Raw genomic sequence first — 20,693 nt, forward strand, 5'->3', positions numbered from 1 at the left:
TGATAGATTGGCTGGCTCTTGATTTCTCTCTTCCACAATGCTTTTCCCTAATTAGGGCTCTGCTGGATTCATCAGCTTTAAAGAACCATTGAATTATTTAAAACAGGGATTGGCAAACTATGACATGCTGCTTGTTTTTATATGGCCCTCAAGTTAAGTGTGGTTTCTACATTTTTAAGTGGTTGAACACACACACAAAAAATAGTATTTTGTTTATACCTGAAAGGTATTAGAAATCTAAGCTCCAGTCTCCATAAATAAAGTCTTACTGGAACATTGCACAACCATTTGTTAATGTACCGTTCTATAATGGCTTTCATGCTACAACAGCATATTTGAGTAGTTGTGACAAGAGACCATATGGCCTGCAAGGCTTAAAATATTTACTCTCTGGCCCTTTACTAAAAAAGTATGCCAACCCTGATTTAAAATGTCATTTTCTCTTGTAGGACAGATATACCAAATATACATCTTCTAAATGAGTAATGAATATACCTTAAAATTAAAAAATCCAGTGTATCTGATAAGTATGCAGAGTGAAACATTTTGATCACAGCAATTGGAATATTTAAATGAGACAAAAAATATGTATGAGTATTTTAGAAGTATTAAGTCATCTGAGTTTCACAACAACTCTAAGAAGCAAGTACTTTTTACATCTGAGAGAAGTGAAACTCAACAAGGTTGGGAAATATATCAGAGGCCACAAAGCTATTAAATAGCTGGGCTGCAATTTGAATTGAAGCCTATACTTCTATCTATCGGACCAATATCACATAATGGATAGCCCAACAGTAAGAAGCTATGTATAGGCAGCCTTACCTAATCTCTGCCTTTCCAAAATCTATTCCCTGATATTACCTTATAGCTAGTTTCATTACTTCTCTAAGATACTTTTTTCCTTCTGTAAAATGAGAAAAATACCTAACTTGAGAAATTTTTTCATTCATTTGTTTTTCGGTTTTCATTCTCATTTTTTTTCATAATAGTCAATATAATTGCCAGGTTACTGTAAAGACTTAATATATTTACAATGTCCTACATGTATCAATATATCACATGTACCCCCAAAATATGTGCAATTATTATGAATCAATCAAAAATGATCATATATTAGGTCACATAGAAACCTCAATAAACTAGTATGTGTGTGTATATATATATATACACACATGCATATGTATATTACAATGCCTGGATACTATATTATATATATATATTACAATGCAAAAAATATATTTTACAATGCCTGGCATACGATAAATGATAGCTGCTACTATTTCATTACTATTGTATAGGAGATATTTTCTTAGGATGCACATGCATAGCAAATCTGCTAAGCCAACTCTGGGGGCAGAGGGAGGTGGCAGCTGTAATAATTGCGAAGACAATTAAATATGTTCCTTAGTCCCTGAAAGAAGGCCTAGCAATCATTCCCAGGCTTTCAGTGCTTGTTAGACAGCTTCTCCTCCTCAAGGAGCAGTTTCTGCACCCACGGTAAAGTAAAGGAGTGACAAATACTGCTGAGGTTGGGATGAGGAGCTAGTAATCCATCCTAGGTCAGTTCTTCATAGTTGATGGATGGTGTCTGCCTATAAGAAAGTGTGTGCTCTACAGGAAGAATCAACATTAGCATGTGGAGAAGAAACAGCTATTATGTAGAAATAGGAGAGGCAGCAGTTGTGAGGAAAGGTAAGTACAGTAGTTGTAATTTTTACTTTAGAATTCTCTTCTTTGAAAAAGGAAACTAGAGAGACTGAGGCACTGAAACATGCTGTGACATTACTTTAAACCCCTAGCAGGGGAAATACCTGCTACAAGATTTCCTTAATCTCTAATCTGGTAGCAGATACTTCCCCCTGGTCATGAAGCTAGGAGTTTATCTTCCATTGATGAACAAACAATAATTACCTTCCTAGTGCGGGCCAGGCACTGTTGCCAAGTACTGTGATCAGATCTCCTCAACTGATTCTCACAACTACCCTGTGAAGTAGATGTTGATATCTCCATTTTATAGATGTGAAAACAGACTTGGAAGGGGCAAGTGACGCTGAACCTGGCCCAACACTGCTGGTAAGAATCAGAGTTAGGATTGAATCAAGTCTTTTGACACCTATTCCACTGCGCTTTCAACTAATCCTTAGCTACCACTCATGGCTAGTGTTCTATGTGGATATAATGCCTTATACGTATCAGAATATCACAGGTAGCCCCATGTGTTAATTTGTTAGTTCATTAAACAAATACTTATGAGACACATCACAAAGAAGTGTCTTAAGAGGGAGCACACACTGCAGTAAAATCCAGACATGGGAGGAAGCATGGAGGACAGTGGGAATGAGGAATGACTGCAAATGGGTATGGAGTTTTTTAGTATGTTGAAACTGTTCTAAAAGTAGATTGTGGTGATGGTTATACAACTCTTGGAGTTTACTACAAATGATTGGACTGTACACTTTAAATGGATATTTCTAATATGTAAATTATATCTCAATAAATCTGCTAAAAAAGAAAATAAAAATAAATATACCAAGAAAGGATATACTCCATAAGATTAGAATAGAAATAGGCATATGTCATATGAGTCTTTATATCAAAAGAGGATACTGCACAGGATTATATTATAGTTTGATTTTGGTACATGCCACAATAAATGATTATAAACATAAGAACAAAACAAATAAATAAAAAACCCCAGGTACAGCCAGATGCAATGGCTCATGCCTAGAATCCCAACACTTGGGGAGGTAGGTGGGGGCAGGAGGATCACTTGAGCCCAGGAGTTTGAGGCCAGCCTGGGCGACACAGCGAGACTCTGTCTCTACAAAATAAAAAAATTAGCCAGGTGTGGTGAGGCATGCCTATAGTCCCAGCTACTCAGGAGGCTGGGGTGGGAGAATTGCTTCAGTTGCTTCAATCTGGGAGGTCGAAGCTGCAGTGAGCTATCATTATGCCACTGCACTCCAGCCTGGGTAACAAAGTGAGACTCTGTCTCAAAAAAAAAAAAAAAAAAAAAAAAAAAAGGGATTCTTAATTTTTTTGTGTGTAACTCCCACAGGTGTTATGTTAGGCTCAAAATTAGGTTTGCTGCCCAGGTGTGGTGGCTCATGCTGCAATCCCAGCATTTTGGGAAGCTTAGGCAGAAGGATCGCTTGAGGTCTGGAGTTTTGAGACTAGCCCAGGCAACATAGTGAGACCCAGACTCTCCAAAATAAATAAATAAATAAATACATAAATACATAAATAAATAGAAATAAAAAAAATAGGTTTGCTAGGACACCTTTTTCCATTGCTAGGACACCTTATTTCCAAAAAGATACATTTAATAAGAAAGCATTGATCACCTCTTAGTTCCGATCTTGTACTAAAAGCTTTACAAAGAAAACAACTGTGAAGCATGCTCATGCTTCCTTTCCAAACTTTAAGTTCATTTCTCTGTAAATTGAGAAGCAGGGTCTGAATGCATAGGAATATATAAAAATTTTGACATAGATGGGAACAGAAAAGAGTTCCCTATTAATATGAAAAGTTCCCACTGATTCATGATTCCAACCAATCAATGGTACAATTCAACAGTTGAGGTTAAAGTTTGTACCTTATTCCTATTTGAACTCAAATGTAAATGGTGCTAGATTTGCTCCTTTCCTTGAGTAAAAGCTGTAAGAATTAAGGCCTTTCAATTTCTTTTCCAGTTTTACAGAATTTGATGAGCCTAAATTAAGCCATCCCATCACATCAGTAAACATACCATAATTAAACTGGAATTTTAACATTATAATTTACTTTTAGAAAAAGAGGCAAAAGCCAAGTAAGCTTATAGTAGGAACTTACTTTAAAGATGCTCTGGAAGTCCCAGACTGTGTTCTTAGGGCAGTACAGATTCTGCTCTATCTGATAACCTTCTACACTGACCACACAGGATGAAGTGAAACAGTATGAGAAGGATGAGCCCGAGACACTGAAAGACCTGGATGTGCTTTCCAAATCATTACATAAGACAAACATGAAACTTAATACATTATACTTACTAAACGACGCACAAAGATTATATATACTAAAACATGTTTTCAAGAAAGTTGAAAACCAGGTTATCTTCTCTTTGCACAAAATTATTCTATATATAAATATCCATTTCACCCATTTCAGCTAATCTAGGGTTACAACATATTATGACTAAAGTCCATTAAGCAGCCAGTGTCCTTCAAGGTTTGACAAATTAGTAGATTGTTTCTGTGTACATTTTTAAGTTTATAACTTGATAATTCATTCATTGAAGTTATGGCCATTTGTCTGTATTAGGGCTTATTAGGACAAACACTATTTGCTGACTTCAGAAACGTTTATTTTTCCTGTGCTTACTCATCTCTAAGGAACAAAGACTAAACCATATGAATAAAAATCCTCCCCAACATTTCAATAGACTAAAAATCCTTAATGTGACAAAAATAAGGGTAAGGGTTCAAAGAGGATGAGTTTGAATACTTAGAATTTGAAAGCTGTATCCCCTTACAGTTGTTTTTGAAAGTACTTAGCATGTGAAATAACCAATGCTTACCAAGCAAGAGGTGTTATTTAACATTTGTGTACATTATCTCTAGAGAGATACCCCAATATCCAATTACATGCACCCTGTCTGCCTGCACTCCACCCTCTGTTTTACAGTTGACAAAGTGGAGACAGAGATTATGCAATCTAACATCACACTGCTAGTAAATGTCAGAGCCAGGATTACAAAGACTCTTAAACCTTGATGTGAATGTAAATTGCCTGGGGCATCTTGATAAAATGGAACCTGATTCTGTAGTGCTGGGGTTGGGGTTGAGAGTCTATATTCCTAACATGTCAATGTTCCTGATCCACAGACCTTCCTTTCAGTACTAAGATTATTACAAGGTTCAGTAAAGAATGTCTAGATGCTCCTCCATCCCGTTTGGAGTATTGGCATACATCATATTATCGTGTTTTGCTTTATTGTGCTTGGCAAAAATAATTTTTTTTAATTGAAGGTCTGTGGCAATTCTGCACCAAGCACGTCTATCAGTGCCATTTTTTCCCAACAGCATGTGCTCAATTCATGTCTCTGTCACATTTTGCAAGACATGCAAGACATTGCAATACTGATGTGTCAATATTGTAAGACTATTTCAATTTTTTTCATTATTACTACACTAATATGGTGATCTTTGATGTTGCTATTGTAATCATTTCGGGGCCACAAACTGCACCCATATAAGATGGAAAACCTAATCAATGAATGTTTTGTGTTCTGACTGCTCCGCTGACTGGCTGTTCCACTGTATCTGGCCCTCTCTGGGCTTCCCTATTCCCTGAGACACAGCAATACTGAAATTAGGCCAATTAATAACCTTACAATGCCTTCTAAGTATTCATCTGAAAGGAAGAGTCACATATTTGTCACTTCAAATCAAAAGCTAGAAATGATTAAGCTTAGGGAGAAAGGCATGTCAAAAGCCGACAGGCTGAAAGCTAGGTTTCTTGCTCCGAACAACTAAGCTGTGAATGCGGAAAAAAAAAAAAAAAAAGTTCTTGAGGAAAATTAAAAGTGCACTCCAGTGAGCACAAAATGTGATGAAATTGAAACAGTCTTCTTACTGATAGGGACAAAGTTTTAGTGGTCTGAATATAAGATTAAACCAGCTATGACATTCCCTTAAGCCAAAGCTTAATCTACAGCAAGACCCTAACTCTCTTCAGTTCTATGAAGGCTGAGAGAAGTGAGAAAGCTGCAGAAGAAGTCTGACACTTGCAGAGGCTGGTTCATGAGGTTTAAGCAAAGAAGCCACCTCCATAACATAAAAGTGCAAGGTAAAGCAGCAAGTATTGATGTAGAAGCTGCAGCAAGTTATCCAGAAGATCTAGCTAACTGATGAAGGTAGCTACACTGAACAATAGATTTTCAAAGTAGACAATATAGACTTCTATTGGAAGAAGATGACTCTAGGACATTCATAGCTAGAGATAAGTTAATACCTGGCTTCAAAGGTTCAAAGGAAAAGTCTGACTCTCTCATTAGGGGCTAATGCAGCTGGTGACTTTAAGCTGAAGCCAATGTTCATTTGCCATTCCAGAAATTCTATGGCCCTTAAGAATTATGCTAAATATACTCTACTTGTGCTCTATAAAGGGAACAACAAAGCCCAGATGACAGCCTGTTTACAGCATGGTTTATTGAATATTATTATTTTTTTGAGACATAGTCTCACTTTGTTGCCCAGGCTGAAGTGCAGTGGTGCAATCTCGGCTCACTGCAGCCTCTGCCTCCCAGGTTCAAGCAATTCTCCTGCCTCAGCCTCCAGAGTAGCTGGGACTACAGGTGTGCACCACCACGCTTGGATAATTTTTGTATTTTTAGTAGAGACGAGGTTTCACCATGTTGGCTAGGCTGGTCTCGAACTCCTGACCTCATGATCCACCTGCCTCAGCCTCCCAAAAGTGCTGAGATTACAGGTGTGAGCCACCGTGACCGGCTGGTTTACTGAATATTTTAAGCCATTGTTGAGATCTACCTCTTAGAAGAGTTCTTTTAAAATATTACTGCTCATTGGTAATTCACCTGGTCACCCAAAGTCTCTAATGGAGATTTACAAGATGAAATTTTCATGCTTGTTATACATCCATTCTGCAGCCCATGAATCGACGAGTGAATTCAACTTTCAAGTCTTATTACTTATGAAATACATTTTTTTGTAAGGCAATAGCTGCAATAGATAGTAATCCCTCTGATGGATCTGGACAAAGTCCATTGAAAGCCTTCTGTGAAAGACTAACCATTCTAGATGCCATTGAGAACATTTGTGATTCATGGGAAGAGGTCAACATACCAATATTAATAGGAGTTTGGGAGTAGATCCCAACCCTTACGGATGACTTTGAGGAGTTCAATGCTTCCATGGAAAAAGTAACTGCAGACGTGGTTGAAATAGCAAGAGAACTTGAATTAGAAGTGAAGCCTGAAGATGTGACTGAATTGCTGCAATCTCATGAGAAAACTTTAATGCATAAGGAGATGTTTCTTATGGATGAGCAAACAGAATGAGTTCTTGAGATGGAATATATTGAAGATGCTGTGAACATTGCTGGAATGACAACAAGGATTTAGAAAATTTCACCAACTTAGTTGGTAAAGCACTGGCAGGGTTTGAGAGGACTGATTCCAATTTTGAAAGAAGTTCTACTCTGAGTAAAATGCTATAGGACAGCATTGCATGCTACAGAGAAATCGTTTGTGAAAGGAACAGTCAATGGATGCGGAAAACTTCATTGCTGTTTTATTTTAAGAAATTGTCACAGTCACTCCAACCTTTAGTAGCCACCACCTTGAGCAGTCAGCAGCCACCGACATCAAGTCAGGACCCTCCACCAGCAAAAACATTACAACTCGCTGAAGGCTCAGATGATCGTTAGCATTTTTTCACAACAAAGAATTTTTAAATTAAGGTATGTACATTGGCTTTTAAAAAACATAATGCTATTGCACACTTAATACACTACAGTATAAACATAACTTTTATATGCACTGGGAAATTAAAAAATTCTGGTGACTTGCTTTATTGCAACATTCACTTTACTGCAGTTACCTGAAACGGAACACACGATACTTACAAGCTATTAGCCTGTGTGTGCACATATGGTGATAGGGATTCAAGAAACTAAGAGCTTCAGTTCAGTGTCCCAAGTTATGCCATGGGATTTTGTTTGAGGCAAAACTGTGATCATGAGTCATTTGACTTACTCTGTGAAATGACATTTGATATATCTCTAGTGATGCATTTCTTTCACTATGTTGCAATTTATTTCCACTTAGCTGGAATATCTCTTTTATAATTTTATGTTTCCAGCACCAACAGACAGCCCAAAAGTTTACTGCAGAAAGCTGAGCACCAAACTCTTATTCTCTTCTTCCTGGGCCCACAGACTGCATTTCCTAGCCTCCTAAACTTGCACTTAAGTGTAGCCAAGTGACTGAGTTCTACATAATGGCATTTGAACAGAAGTGGTATGTGCCACCTCCAGTTCTGACATGTAAAAACTTTGTGGGCAGGTCCTCCATGCTGTTTTCCCATCTGCCAGCTTGAAGTAGAAAAGCACAAATCCTTTGGGAGCCACATGTTGAAGCTGGCGGGGCCCCAATATTGAAGACACTTAGGTCTCTGAATCGGGACTTGGAGAAGAGCTGCTTGCTCATCAGGAACATCTGTTTAGGCTATGTGAAAAACATACTTCTATTGTGGGTAAGTCATTATGCATTTTCAGATTGTTTGTTATAGCAGCTAGCATTACTTCAACATACAGATCCTTAGTAACGATTTGCTGAATGAGTGGAAGAAGTATAGAGTTTCTCTGTATTGTGATCTTGCCCATTTCAGGCAGGAACAAGCTAGAATTTCCATGCTATCAAATTAACGTCAGAAAAATGAGTTCACAGGTAAGAATTCAGTTTCTCCTGTGAGAGCCTCCACAATTTTATTATGAAGCTTATCTTGGCACACTCTTGGCACTTGATAGTATCACTGCCAAAGTCTGCACAGTTTTCTAGGTGGCATAAGTTTATGACATTCAGATGAACATTTTCTTAGTGTTACTTGGTTGCCCAAGAGGTGGTTCTAAATGCTGCTTTTCTGTTTAACTTTGCTGAAAGGAGGAATTTCTATTTAAGGGATGAGACAGTAAATGAACATTTGTGTTAAAAAAAAAAAAAACCCCAAATGTTTAAATTTAACTTAACATTAAGCCCACCTCAAAATATTTTCACAGTCCCAGAATGATGATTGCTAACCTCTGCTGCTAGTTCCTGAACTCTGGTCCTCCCCTGGAACTTGGCTACGCAAGTGTCATGTAAACAAAAAATAAATAATGAATTTTTAAAACCCCCTCTTCTTTAGAGGACATAAGAGGGAATGTTAAAATCTAACAGCTGTGCAAATGTAGTTATCAACTAAACAGCTCAAGCTATCAGTGGCAATGTCACCCTGACACTACCTAGAATCTACATGATTTGGCTATTAGTCCAATTTGGTTTAAACTGCCGGAGCCTCCATTTCTTCATTTGTAAAATTAGAGGTTTCAGTGATTCCTAACTGTCTGAGAACCAGTATTCCCTTTCATAATACATTTTAACACCTAATTTACTATTAGAAATAAAATCAATAACCCACCTATTTCAAAAAATACATTTTATAATTTATATTATTTCAAAATGTAAATACCAGACCCATCTAAACTGGAAAACATAAAGAAATAGTCAAATGCTTTATAAACCTACTAATAAACAATAAGTTTGGATTTTAAAGAAACAAAAGACTAGAGGCCATCCCATTCAATTAGTAAAGGAAGAGTTATATAAAAATGTCTTATTTGTATTCAATAAGAGAAAGAGGAACATAACTGAACTAGGTTTACAATTCAAGTAAAATAACATTGTTGAAATGAAGAAAATTAGGAAGACTGGGCTGTATCTATAAATGTTATGCCAAAGCAATTTTTTCTTTTTTTGTTTGGAGACAGTCTCTCACTCTGTCATTCAGGCTAGAGTGCAGTGGCATGATCTTGGCTACTGTAACCTCTGCCTCCCAGGTTCAAGCGATTTTCCTGCCTCAGCCTCCTGAGTAGCTGGGACTACAGGCGTGCACCACCACGCCCGGCTAATTTTTGTAGAGACAGGGTTTCACCATGTTGGCCAGGCTGGTCTCAAACTCCTGACCTCAGGTGATCCACCTGCCTCGGCCTCCCAAAATGCTGCGATTACAGGTGTGAGTCACTGTGCCCGGCCAAGCAATTTTCTTATGGTATTACATGTTGAGGCAGTGATGAAGTATTACAGAAAACATGTGTTCTATCTTGATAACCCACACATATGCAGAGAAATTCATTCATTAAACTTGAAGACTCTGGAGATGTAGAAAAGAGGCTGCAATGGAAAAGAATCAATAATTTCCACAACATAGATTATTATTAGTGTGTTGTTATCTAGAATGGGATAAAGGGACACATTTTAAAAATAATCTTAATTAATGAAATTCAGTAACAGCCTCATATTTCATGTTCCCACTATTTTAATAATTTGTGCAAATTCATGTTTTAGTAAGTAGAGAAAATTTTTAAATTTGATACCTACCATCTTCATTAATAAATAATTACTGGAGTAGTTCCTTTTGCAACTCTCTCTCAGTACTTTCTCCCATTACCCAAACAGAGATGAAGCAAAACACACAAAAATCCAGCCTACAGTTATGTTTCTCCATTTTTACAGAACTGCAGACTTTACCTTAGCAAACTAAGAGAAAACTGACTAGAAACTAAAGTTTTGAAAGATGTTTTACATATGAACATTAAGATGTTTGCACACTATTTCACAAAACTGACATGGAATATCAGAATAATACTGATGGAGGGGAATGCTTCTTCTGTAAAAAAAAGCTATATCGCAATTCAGGGAGAATCTCATGTTATTAGTTACTGATCATAAATATGCAAGAGAATAATAATGCTAAGTTGAGCCCAATGGTCCAAATATTCCTTTACTGTAGCACAATCTGGCATGACTGCCTTTAAATGAAATCTATACTTCATGTCAATTTGAAATCAGCACATCATAAAATTTGTAAAAGGAAATTTAGCTATTTACCCCTCTACAGAATCACTAATTTGATAATAAATATTTTTGAGAAAATATAAGACAAAAACTTTCTAAATAAGCAATTTACATTGATATTCTATATTTAAATTATTTTTTATAAAAGCATGAGCTTTGGAGTCAGATCTGGATTTGAATCCTGATTCTACCACTCAATATGTAATATATATAAAGAGCTTAGCAACGTTTAAGGCACATAGTAAATCCTCAACTGTTAGCTGTTATTATTTCTAATCAAAGCAGTGGTAGCTATTTATAAACACAACTATGCAAGCTTTATGTACATTATTGCATTTGTTCCTCCTAATTATTCAATTAGTATTATCTCTGTTGAATACATGAAAACACTGGGGTTCGGAAAAAGTTGAGAAACAGGCCCAAGGTCTGAGTGTGTCAGAAGCCAAAGAGCCAATGCTACTGACTACTAAATTGTTGCTTCTTAAACGGGTCCATGAGAAATCCTTGTGGAGCATGTATGTGTTGGGTGTAGGAAAGTGCCCATGAACTTACTATGAGAATTAAGCATTATTCGTGTTGATGAAACATTTTAAAATAATATTCATGTTCTGAATTATTTGGATAATTGTATTAAAACCAAATACTGGCACAACCATTTCAGTGCTTAGGTTTGCATCTGTATTGACTTCCCTGTTAAGGCCCAGTTCTACATTAGTGGTGGAAGGTTTATGGAGAACAGAGGTTGTTTTAATAGGGGAATGATGCATTCAGGCTAGATGAGGACCAAATAACATCACTATGTGCTGAAAAATTAAATTAAAGTAACAGTCTGAATAGAAAAAAAACAGGGTGAATTGGGTCATCACATAGCACACAGCACATGCCTGTTGAACTGAAAAGAGCTTGTACTGTAGCACTCAGTACCATAATCACATTACAAGTGACGATTTCATTTTGTCAAAACATCACTATTTAATACTATTTTAAATTTTATTAGTTTTATAGTTTTGCTTGTATTAACCCATAAACTTGTTTTGGTTTTATACTTGTGCAAGATGTATGAACATAAAGCATTTATTCCTAGTTTTATGTTTATATATATTTAGATAACATTATAATAAATATAAATTAAGCAAAAACGGAGCTGAGAGATTTTTTTCCTTATTAAAAAATGAAGTACATTATTCATGTTTGAGAAAACCGGTCTACACGGTCAGTCCCACTTGTGAGTGTCACAGCAGGTAACTTCTACTATCACCAACCTCACAGGATTTGTAAGAGGATTAGAAGAGATGATGAACTTTAGAGTGCCTGGACCACAGGAGGAATTACAATGATAGTTCTGTCTCCTTTCCTTGAAGGGGAAAATCTGCAAGCTAAATGCAATCTACGCTCCTTTACTCTAACTATGGTCTGGGGACCAGGAAAATTGATAACACCTAAGAGCTTGTTAGAAACTGATAATCCCAGAGGCCACTCTAGAACTACTGAATTGGAATCTCCATTTAATAATATAGTCAGCTGATTTGTTATACGCACATGAAAGTCTGGGAATCACTAGTCCAGGTCTCCACAGAGAATGCTGACTAACATTCACTGAGTTTTTAACTACTCTCCAGGTTAACTTTGGTAATTAGAGAAAGACCTGAGGTAAATGGTCAAAAAATAATGTCTCATCCTGGGGTTCAATATAAACACTATTATTTCACTATTGGTTCTTCATAGGCTATATTTGTATAAAGTGAGACCCTCTTTAAAAGGGATCTAATTCAGAATGAGAAAAAAAGTTTAAAACGCAAAGTTTTCATAAAAGCTTTCTGAATTTTCAGTAAGCAAATTGTAAGATCTGCCAATTTAAGCATTTTTAGGTTTCCTTCACCCAACAGCAATTAAAATCATTTATATATGTTAAGCTCTTAAATATTTAGCTCACAAGATCTGGTCTAACAAAGTCCTGTCTCAGTCTGTGATGACTGTGTGCTTACATTAACCAAACACATTATCAAAAAAATGGTGACTGTATAAAAAATGTATTAGCTTTACTGTCTAACAAAAGTATCAGATCACATTCTGCAGTTGTGATTTTGTTAGTGTAATTCACCTAGAGAATACCTATGCTTTTCTTCCTGAACTCAGTGGTCCTATACATTTAAGGCATACTGTACTTGAAAAGATTCAAAGATGCTCTTCTTGAAAGTGTAAAAAATAATAACTAATAAACAAGAGAGTCACTAATATCTAAAATGATCTTGATACCATCTGTTTAAGGACTAGTTCAGTAAGACTCAAAGCTTGAACTAGTTTATTGATTGCTCTATGTTCTTTACATATGGACCACAGAAGTCAGACTCAAACAATGTAAAGGCAGATTATGCATATATGTGTGTGTGCATGTATGTATATGTATATATGGTTAGGCCTACCAGGCAATCCTATCATCTCTGGGTTTATGATATGACCTAGATTATAGGTATGTTATGAACTCAATGCTTATGTTCTCTCTCGCCTGCAAATTCATATGTTGAAACTCTAACATACAAAATGATGGCATATGGAGGTGGGGCCTCTGGGTGCTAATCATGTCATGAGGGTGGAGCCCTCACGAATGGGATTAGTGGCCTTACAAGAAGAGGCAGGAAAGTAACGATGTCTCTCTCTCTCTCTGCCAAGTGAGAATATAGCAAGAAGCAGATCATCCACAAACCAGAAGAGGGCCTTCATCAGGAATTGCATTGGATGGCACCTTGATCTTGGGGTTTCTCAGCCTCCAACTGTGAGAAATGAATGTATGTTGTTATGCCACCTAGTTTACGGTATTCACTCAAAATGACTAAGGTAAGGTAAAGCCCTCCATTCTTCATGGTCTCAGGCAATTGCAAAACAAGAGTTAATTATATGCCAAGAAGTATTAGTGCCAGCACAGTGAAAACACTCTAGCACATGTTAATTATGATGATTACAACTTAAGAAAACTATAATCAGAAACCTGGCCAGGCACGGTGGCTTACGCCTGTAATCCGGCACTTTGGGAGGCCGAGGTGGGCAGATGAATTCGAGAGCTGGCCAACATGGTGAAACCCTGTCTCTACTAAAAATACAAAAATTAGCTGGGTGTGGTGGTGCATGCCTGTAATCTCACTTACTGGGGAGGCTGTGACAGGAGAATCGCTTGAACCCAGGAGACAGAGATTACAGTGAGCTGAGATCATGCCATTGCACTACAGCCTGGGCGACCAAAAAAAAAAAAAAAAAAAAGGTATAGTAAGGCCCTTAAAAAAAAAAAAACAACCTAACTCACTCCAGTTTTCCAGGTGTTTTCATATTATCTTGTAGTTCTTTTGGTCCTTAATACAATCAATCCACTGCCACTAGAACCATATAACTCTCCTCTATCAAGTACTTCAAATTCTAATCATTTCTGCTCATATATTAAGCAATTTAAACTCTATATACATACATACAGTCAATGTATCATAGGAAATACAAAGAGTGATCTTTAGTTTATGCTGAATACCTAATTTTATCACTTCTCCATTAACTTATAAAGACAAGACTAAACCTACAGTTTGAAATCATTAAACAACATCCAAGTAAACAGAAAAGAGGAAGAAAATAGGCAAGCCATATTTTTCTACTGGAGTGACTACACTTATCCCTCTTTAGAAAGAAGTGATATTTTCTTTTCAATTTCAGAAATTTGACAAAAACTCGACATTTATTTTTCCTACCAAAAATACTCTAAAAATCCTCTGCTAATTACTCTCAAAATACTGCAGATGTATTCCTTTGGAAAAGGAAATATAGGATGGGCATGGTGGCTCATACTGGTAAACCCAACACTTTGGGAGGCCAAGGTGGGTGGATCACTTGAGGTCAGGAGTTTGAGACCAGTCTGGCCAACATGGTGAAACCCTGTCTCTACTGAAAAAAAAAATACAAAAAATTAGCCAGGCATGGTGACACAAACCTGTAGTCCCAGCTACTAGGGAGGCTGAGGCAGAACTGCTTAAACCTGCGAGGCAGAGGCTGCAGTGAGCTGAGATCACACCATTGCACTCCAGCCTAGGTGACAGAGCAAGACTCTGTCTCCAAAAAAAAAAAAAAAAAAAAAAAAAGAAAAGAAAAAGAAAAAAGAAATATAAAGCATCCACCAATGATATGTAATATATATTAAAGGAAAAAAATCTTTAAAATATGTACCATTTGCCCTCACGGGTCTAATAAATGTTGAATTTTTTTTAAGAGGTAATTTTCACTATCAAGAAACTTGGATATAGATGAATTAAGAACCCAAATACCTGTGGAAACAAGAAGTGTACTTGTTTTAAAAATCATATTAGGCCTTGCATGATTAATAAAAATTTTATAATTTGTGTCTTCAACAATTCAATTAGCATTTAGCATGACCAAAGTTTAATTAAATTAAAGACTTGGCGATGCTCTGAATTAACATCAGACGCTGGTGGTCATCTCCACTCTCCCCTTTATCTTCTAATATGTCCTTGAAAATGGCATGTATTATTCAGGCTAAACCTTTTCATAAAGGCAGACTGGTATACCAAATGTTGCTTAATTATTTCAATGTCAAGGTCACTATGTTTCTCCTCTAGGATTTGATACTTTGAAGCAACTTCATTCTATAACACTATAGACATCTGTAAAAGCATCAAATTTAGTTTCAGTGAGAAAAGTGGTCCTTATCTTTCTTTAGACATTATTGAATCATAAAACACAGTTGATATGTATATAGTTCTGTACCACCTTTAAACCCTAAGACATCAATTGTACTAAAATCTTAGCATATGTAGAATCCTGCTTGTGTTACTAAACATTAATATACTGGTACGAATATAGCAAAGGAACATCCTTTCAAAATTACTACTGCCTGTAAGAAATTGTATATATAAATTTGCTTCCTTTCAAATTGGCAAAGTAGCTTATGGCCTCTATTATCTATACAGAAAATGGTTTGGGCCAGATTCTTGAGGTAGCCAAGTTCCCCTTTAATAAGGAAAAGTTGGCAGACTTTCATAGCTGCTCCTTGTGAAGAAGATACCTCAAATATGATCTCACAATTGACTGTAGAAGATGAAGTTAAAGTCTCAGACTTTTAAGGTACAGGGCCCAAGGGGTTAAAAAAAAGTACTATTTGAGAGAAAGCTTAACTCTGACATCTGACTGGCTGCCTGGATGCGATGACCTAGGGGACATAAGAGAGGACCTTAACATAGATGTATATATAAGGATCGAGTAATTTTGAAGTCTGACACAAAGAAAATGTTTTCAATACATGCAAAAGATAAGAACCTTTATCTAAAAAATGTAAAGTCCCTTCTTGTTTATATGGGAAAATACAGGATGAATTTAATGCAACTACAGGGAGATTTCTCTATCATAAATGAAGAGAATATGTTTCTTTGATCTCCAATGAAGAATTAGTTTGGGCAGAAAAGAATGGGACTCTTGGAAGTACTGATCTGGAGCACATGATAGAACAGAAAGGTTCTGTTTTTTTTTTTTTTTTTCTCTGAACTGCCAATTTATGTGATAGGTTGAGGAAGATGGGGCCATCGGGAGGTGGCTGCAGGTATCAAAAAAAAGTACAAAGCTACCCAGATGGGAATAATAATGGTTTGACCTTAATTCAAGAAGAAATGTTTAAAATGGCCAACAGATGCCTCTCATTGAAGTATAGCATCGGGGGATGAGCAGGCCAGAAGAGATTCTGGACAAAAGAGGAAGGAGGTCATCAGGGTTGGAATTTTAGACTAACAGGTCTTGCCCCACAAAAAGAAAAATCACTCAAATGGTATCAAGGACAAGAGGAGTGCTGTGTAGCATTCCGTCATATATATTTATTCCCATTTAAAAACTAACTGAAGATACCCCACCACAACAAAGCCCTTTCTAAATGCTATCTTCATGATACCTCTGTGAGGTAGGCAGCATAATAATTCTTACTCATAAGCAAGCTAAGGCACAAATAGAGCCTGAGTGGTAAAAGTGGTCTTTTGCCAATTATCAGCTCCCTGGATTTATTCACTGTGACACACTTCCTCCACACTGATGCAGGCAACTCAAAAGATGCTGCTATGAAATGTCCTTAGAGGTAGTAGACCTGATAGCTAAACAAAATCAATCATGACTCTGGAAGACAACACACTCTCTAAATGCTCACTGCTGGAGTCTTGGAAGATGTTCTTAAGAGTACTAATATGTGCAGTCCTTGTGAATAAGACCAAATCATCCATGATTATAGGAAAAAGGCTGAGGATACAGTCTTCTTGTTTCCCCACACTGTTGAGATCAGAACTGTGGCAATCTTAACAAATCATATAATCCAAGGAACCTTAGTCCTTAAACTTTAGTCTTAACTTGTGCATTAACATTCTAAGTCCTATATTTTGCTAATGATTTTGATGTTTTTGTCAGATACATTTCCACATTCTTGGTCCCAGATAATTCTCTTTCAACATAGCCGAATTATCTTTATAAAACGTACATGGTATTAACACCATGGATCTGAAGCAAACAATGCATCTGGTTAGCATACATTGGTTCTGTGTATTTCGAGAATCACTTAAGTACACAAAGGAAGCGTGCAATGTTAGAGAGATGACGTGAACAGTCTTGGTGGTTTATCTAATGGAGAATTCGGTGTCCTTCAGGAAACTAAAGATACTTAAAAGTTGCTCCCCAATTTCTATTAACAATCTAAAAATGAACATTTCCATTTGATATAAATATACAAATTTAAAATGTGTGCAGTTCATAATGGCCTACCATTTTTAGATTGCTTATGTGCCCGAAAATATACAGTCAATAAAAAAATACCAGAGAGGTGGGGACAAAAGGCTCTCTGGATCTGTACAGCAAAAATGAGTATCACTTCAACAGGTAGCTATTCGTGGAGGAAGTGGCATCCTGGGAACCCAGAAGCACTGAAAGATGGCAGGTCACAAATCTGGTGATGGGGGATATGATGTATAGTAAGGCCCGTTTTCCTGTGGAAAGAAAAAAGCACAAGAACATTTAAGTAACAGAACCAATTTAACCGGAAGTGTGAAAAAAAGGGATTTACAGTCATTGAGGTAGTGATATAAAATGTCTAGCACATGTCTGGCACTAAGCAGGCCCTCACCCATTAGGTAGTTCAACTAGTATCACTCAGGGTATAAGGTAGGCAAAGGCAATAGAATCATAATATTTTTAAAGAATAATACCACTTATTGAATATTTTATATGCCAGACAATTTATAGGCGCTTTTAGTCATCCCTTTAAATCTTCACGTAATGCCATGAAGTAGGTAACATCCTCACTTTACAGAAGAGGAAAGTGAGGATCACACAGATTGCATAATTTACCTAAAGTTACCTAGTTAGTAACCAGCACAGCCTAAATGTAAATTCAAATCTATTTGAATCTAACATCCAGATTCTTTTTTGTTAGACTGTGTTGTCTTACTGTGTGCCAAATCTTAATTTAGAGTTATGAAAACAAAGAAGCTATCACAGAGGAATTTAATAGCTTTAACTATTTTGGCAGAAGTGAGTCTTCATGACATGCTTGAGTGGCAAGGCTTGTAACCATCACAGTTCTCAGGAAATTTAGTTCAAGATCAAGATGGAGAATTAAATGCCAAACCTTTAATGTCAATGTAAGGGCAACAAATTAGTGTAAGGGGGGATTTTTTGGCCCTTATTTTGGCTAATCTCAATAAAAATCAAGACAGGTTCATGACAGAAGGATCCTCAATTAGATTTATGAGACTTAAGACTAGTTTCTCATTTTTAAGGAAAGTATTTCTTTGACAAATAATTTGTTTTTCAGCAAATCACAAACAGATAATGCTTAGCGCTAGTATAAGACAATAGCTTGAAATGAAGAGTAAGTAGAACAAAATAGCATTTCTTCATGGTTCATTTACATTATAGCTATTATAGAGCATTAAACCTACCAGGTCTTGAACATAGTAGGCAGTGAAATTGTTTGAGACTAAATAAATCAGGTACTCTGCCATTCTTCAGCACAAATGCTTTGGAGCAAGATTTGATCTTGGGCCATAACCAGGATAACAAGACATCTAGGAAAACTTACCTTCCGATTATAAACCTAACCATGTATTAAACAAAATTAAAAAAAAAAATAGGTAGAAACAAATCCTAGGATAGGCTACATTTCTAAAAACTTGAAAAACTTTAACAAAACCTTTTTTAAAATCGAAAAATCGGATCTAACTAAACTAAAGAGCTTCTGTACAGCAAACAAAATTATCATCAGAGTGAACAGACAACCTACAGAATGGGAGAAAATTTCTGCAATCTATCTATCTGACACAGGGCTAATATCCAGAATGTACAAGGAACTTATGTAAATTTATAAGAAAAAAAAACCCCATTAAAAAGTGGGCAAAAGATATGAACAGAAACTTCTCAAAAAAAGACATATATGTGGCAACGAACATTTAAAAAAAACAGCTCAACATCACTGATCATCAGAGAAATGCAAATCAAAACCACAATGAGATACCATCTTATGCCAGTCAGAATGGCGATTACTAAAAAGTCAAGAAACAACAAATGCTGGTGAGGCTGTGGAGAAATAGGAACACTTTTACACTGTTGGTGGGAATGTAAATTAGTTCAACCATTGTGGAGGACAGTGTGGTGATTCCTCAAAGATTTAGAACCAGAAATACCATTTCACCCAGCAATCCCATTACTGGGTATATACTCAAAGGAATATAAATCATCCTATTATAAAGATACATGCACGTGTATGTTTACTGCAGTGCTATTCCCAATAGCAAAGACATGGAATCAACCCAAATGCCCATCAATGATAAACCAGATAAAGAAAATGTGGTACATATATGCCATGGAATGCTATGCAGCCATAAAAAGGAATGAGATCATGTCCTTTGCAGAGACATAGATGAAGCTGGAAGCCATTATTCTCAGCAAACTAATGCAGGAACAGAAACCCAAACACCACATGTTCTCACTTGTAAGTTGGAGCTGAACAATGAGAACACATGGACACAGGGAGTGGAACACTTACTGGGGCCTATTGGGGTGGGGGGAGGGGGAGAGAATTAGGGAAACAAGCTAATGCATGCTGGGCTTAATACCCAGGTGACATGCCTAAGTGGTAAGGTTGATGGGCACAGCAAAACACCATGGCACATGTTTACCTATGTAACAAACCTGCACATCCTACACATGTACCTCAGAACTTAAAAAACTAAAAAAAAATAATTTTATATAAAAAAGAAATCCCTATAAAAATGTTTCATTAACCAAATCCTTTATCTTCAATATGCATGGAAGCTACACTTAGAGAAACATGCTCTGAAGAGATGAATCTATTCTGAGTTTCATCTGAAAAGTTCACTGTCTTTAAGAGTTCTCTATTCTATTCTATTACCACTTTTTTTCTAAGTTTCTCACATCTACATTAAATTATGACAAACTAAGAAGAGCAAGTTCAATACTTAATGCCATGAAATAGAATTTCCATTATTAATTTCGCACTGGGCAAGGGACTGCTGAGCAATCAAATATTTTTTCTATTTCTGGAAACAATCATAGAAATTTAAAGAATTGTTGCCAGGAAAAACTGTAGTTTCTCTGCTGTGTGTTTTTTTTTTAAGAATGCCAACTAACTCTCTTTCTGAAATGGTCTCAGTATCACTGTTACCTAGATAGATTAAACAATAGCTTCTGATTGCCTTCAAAGATCCCTTTTAATCCTATAAAATTTATGTTGCTATTCCAAGTCACAGAAATCCCAGAAAAATAGAAGCCCACTGAAATGGGTTTCTATTTTTTTTTTTTTTTTAAAAACAGATACTAATCACTTCACTCCTTAACCAAATAAAGAACCTTCTATATGCAAGGCACAATTTGAACATGATAATGAAATTAACCAACTCTATATTCATTTCTTTTCTCTGATCATACTTTTAATTTTTCCTAACAAAGGAAAATGTTTCCTTACAAAGTAACATGCAGCTACCTACTGGTATCTCCATTTCAATGTCTGACGGGCTCAAACCTATTATGTCACAAACTGAACACA

At 36.4% G+C, this 20,693-nt stretch overlaps 1 protein-coding gene across 5 annotated transcripts in view; it reads right to left on the reverse strand.

The window, feature by feature from the left end:
* Positions 1-7,270: 7,270 nt before the first annotated feature.
* GDAP2 (ganglioside induced differentiation associated protein 2) overlaps positions 7,271-20,693 on the reverse strand; it is a 70,068-nt gene continuing 56,645 nt past the window's right edge. For all 5 annotated transcript variants that reach the window (XM_050748677.1, XM_050748696.1, XM_050748702.1 and 2 more), the window contains one exon: positions 7,271-17,616. In XM_050748677.1, the coding sequence (XP_050604634.1) occupies positions 17,569-17,616 (48 nt within the window). In that variant the 3' untranslated portion in view covers positions 7,271-17,568. The remainder of the gene's footprint in view (positions 17,617-20,693) is intronic.

Source organism: Macaca thibetana, chromosome 1 (genome assembly GCF_024542745.1).
Source record: "Macaca thibetana thibetana isolate TM-01 chromosome 1, ASM2454274v1, whole genome shotgun sequence".
NCBI lineage: Eukaryota > Metazoa > Chordata > Mammalia > Primates > Cercopithecidae > Macaca > Macaca thibetana.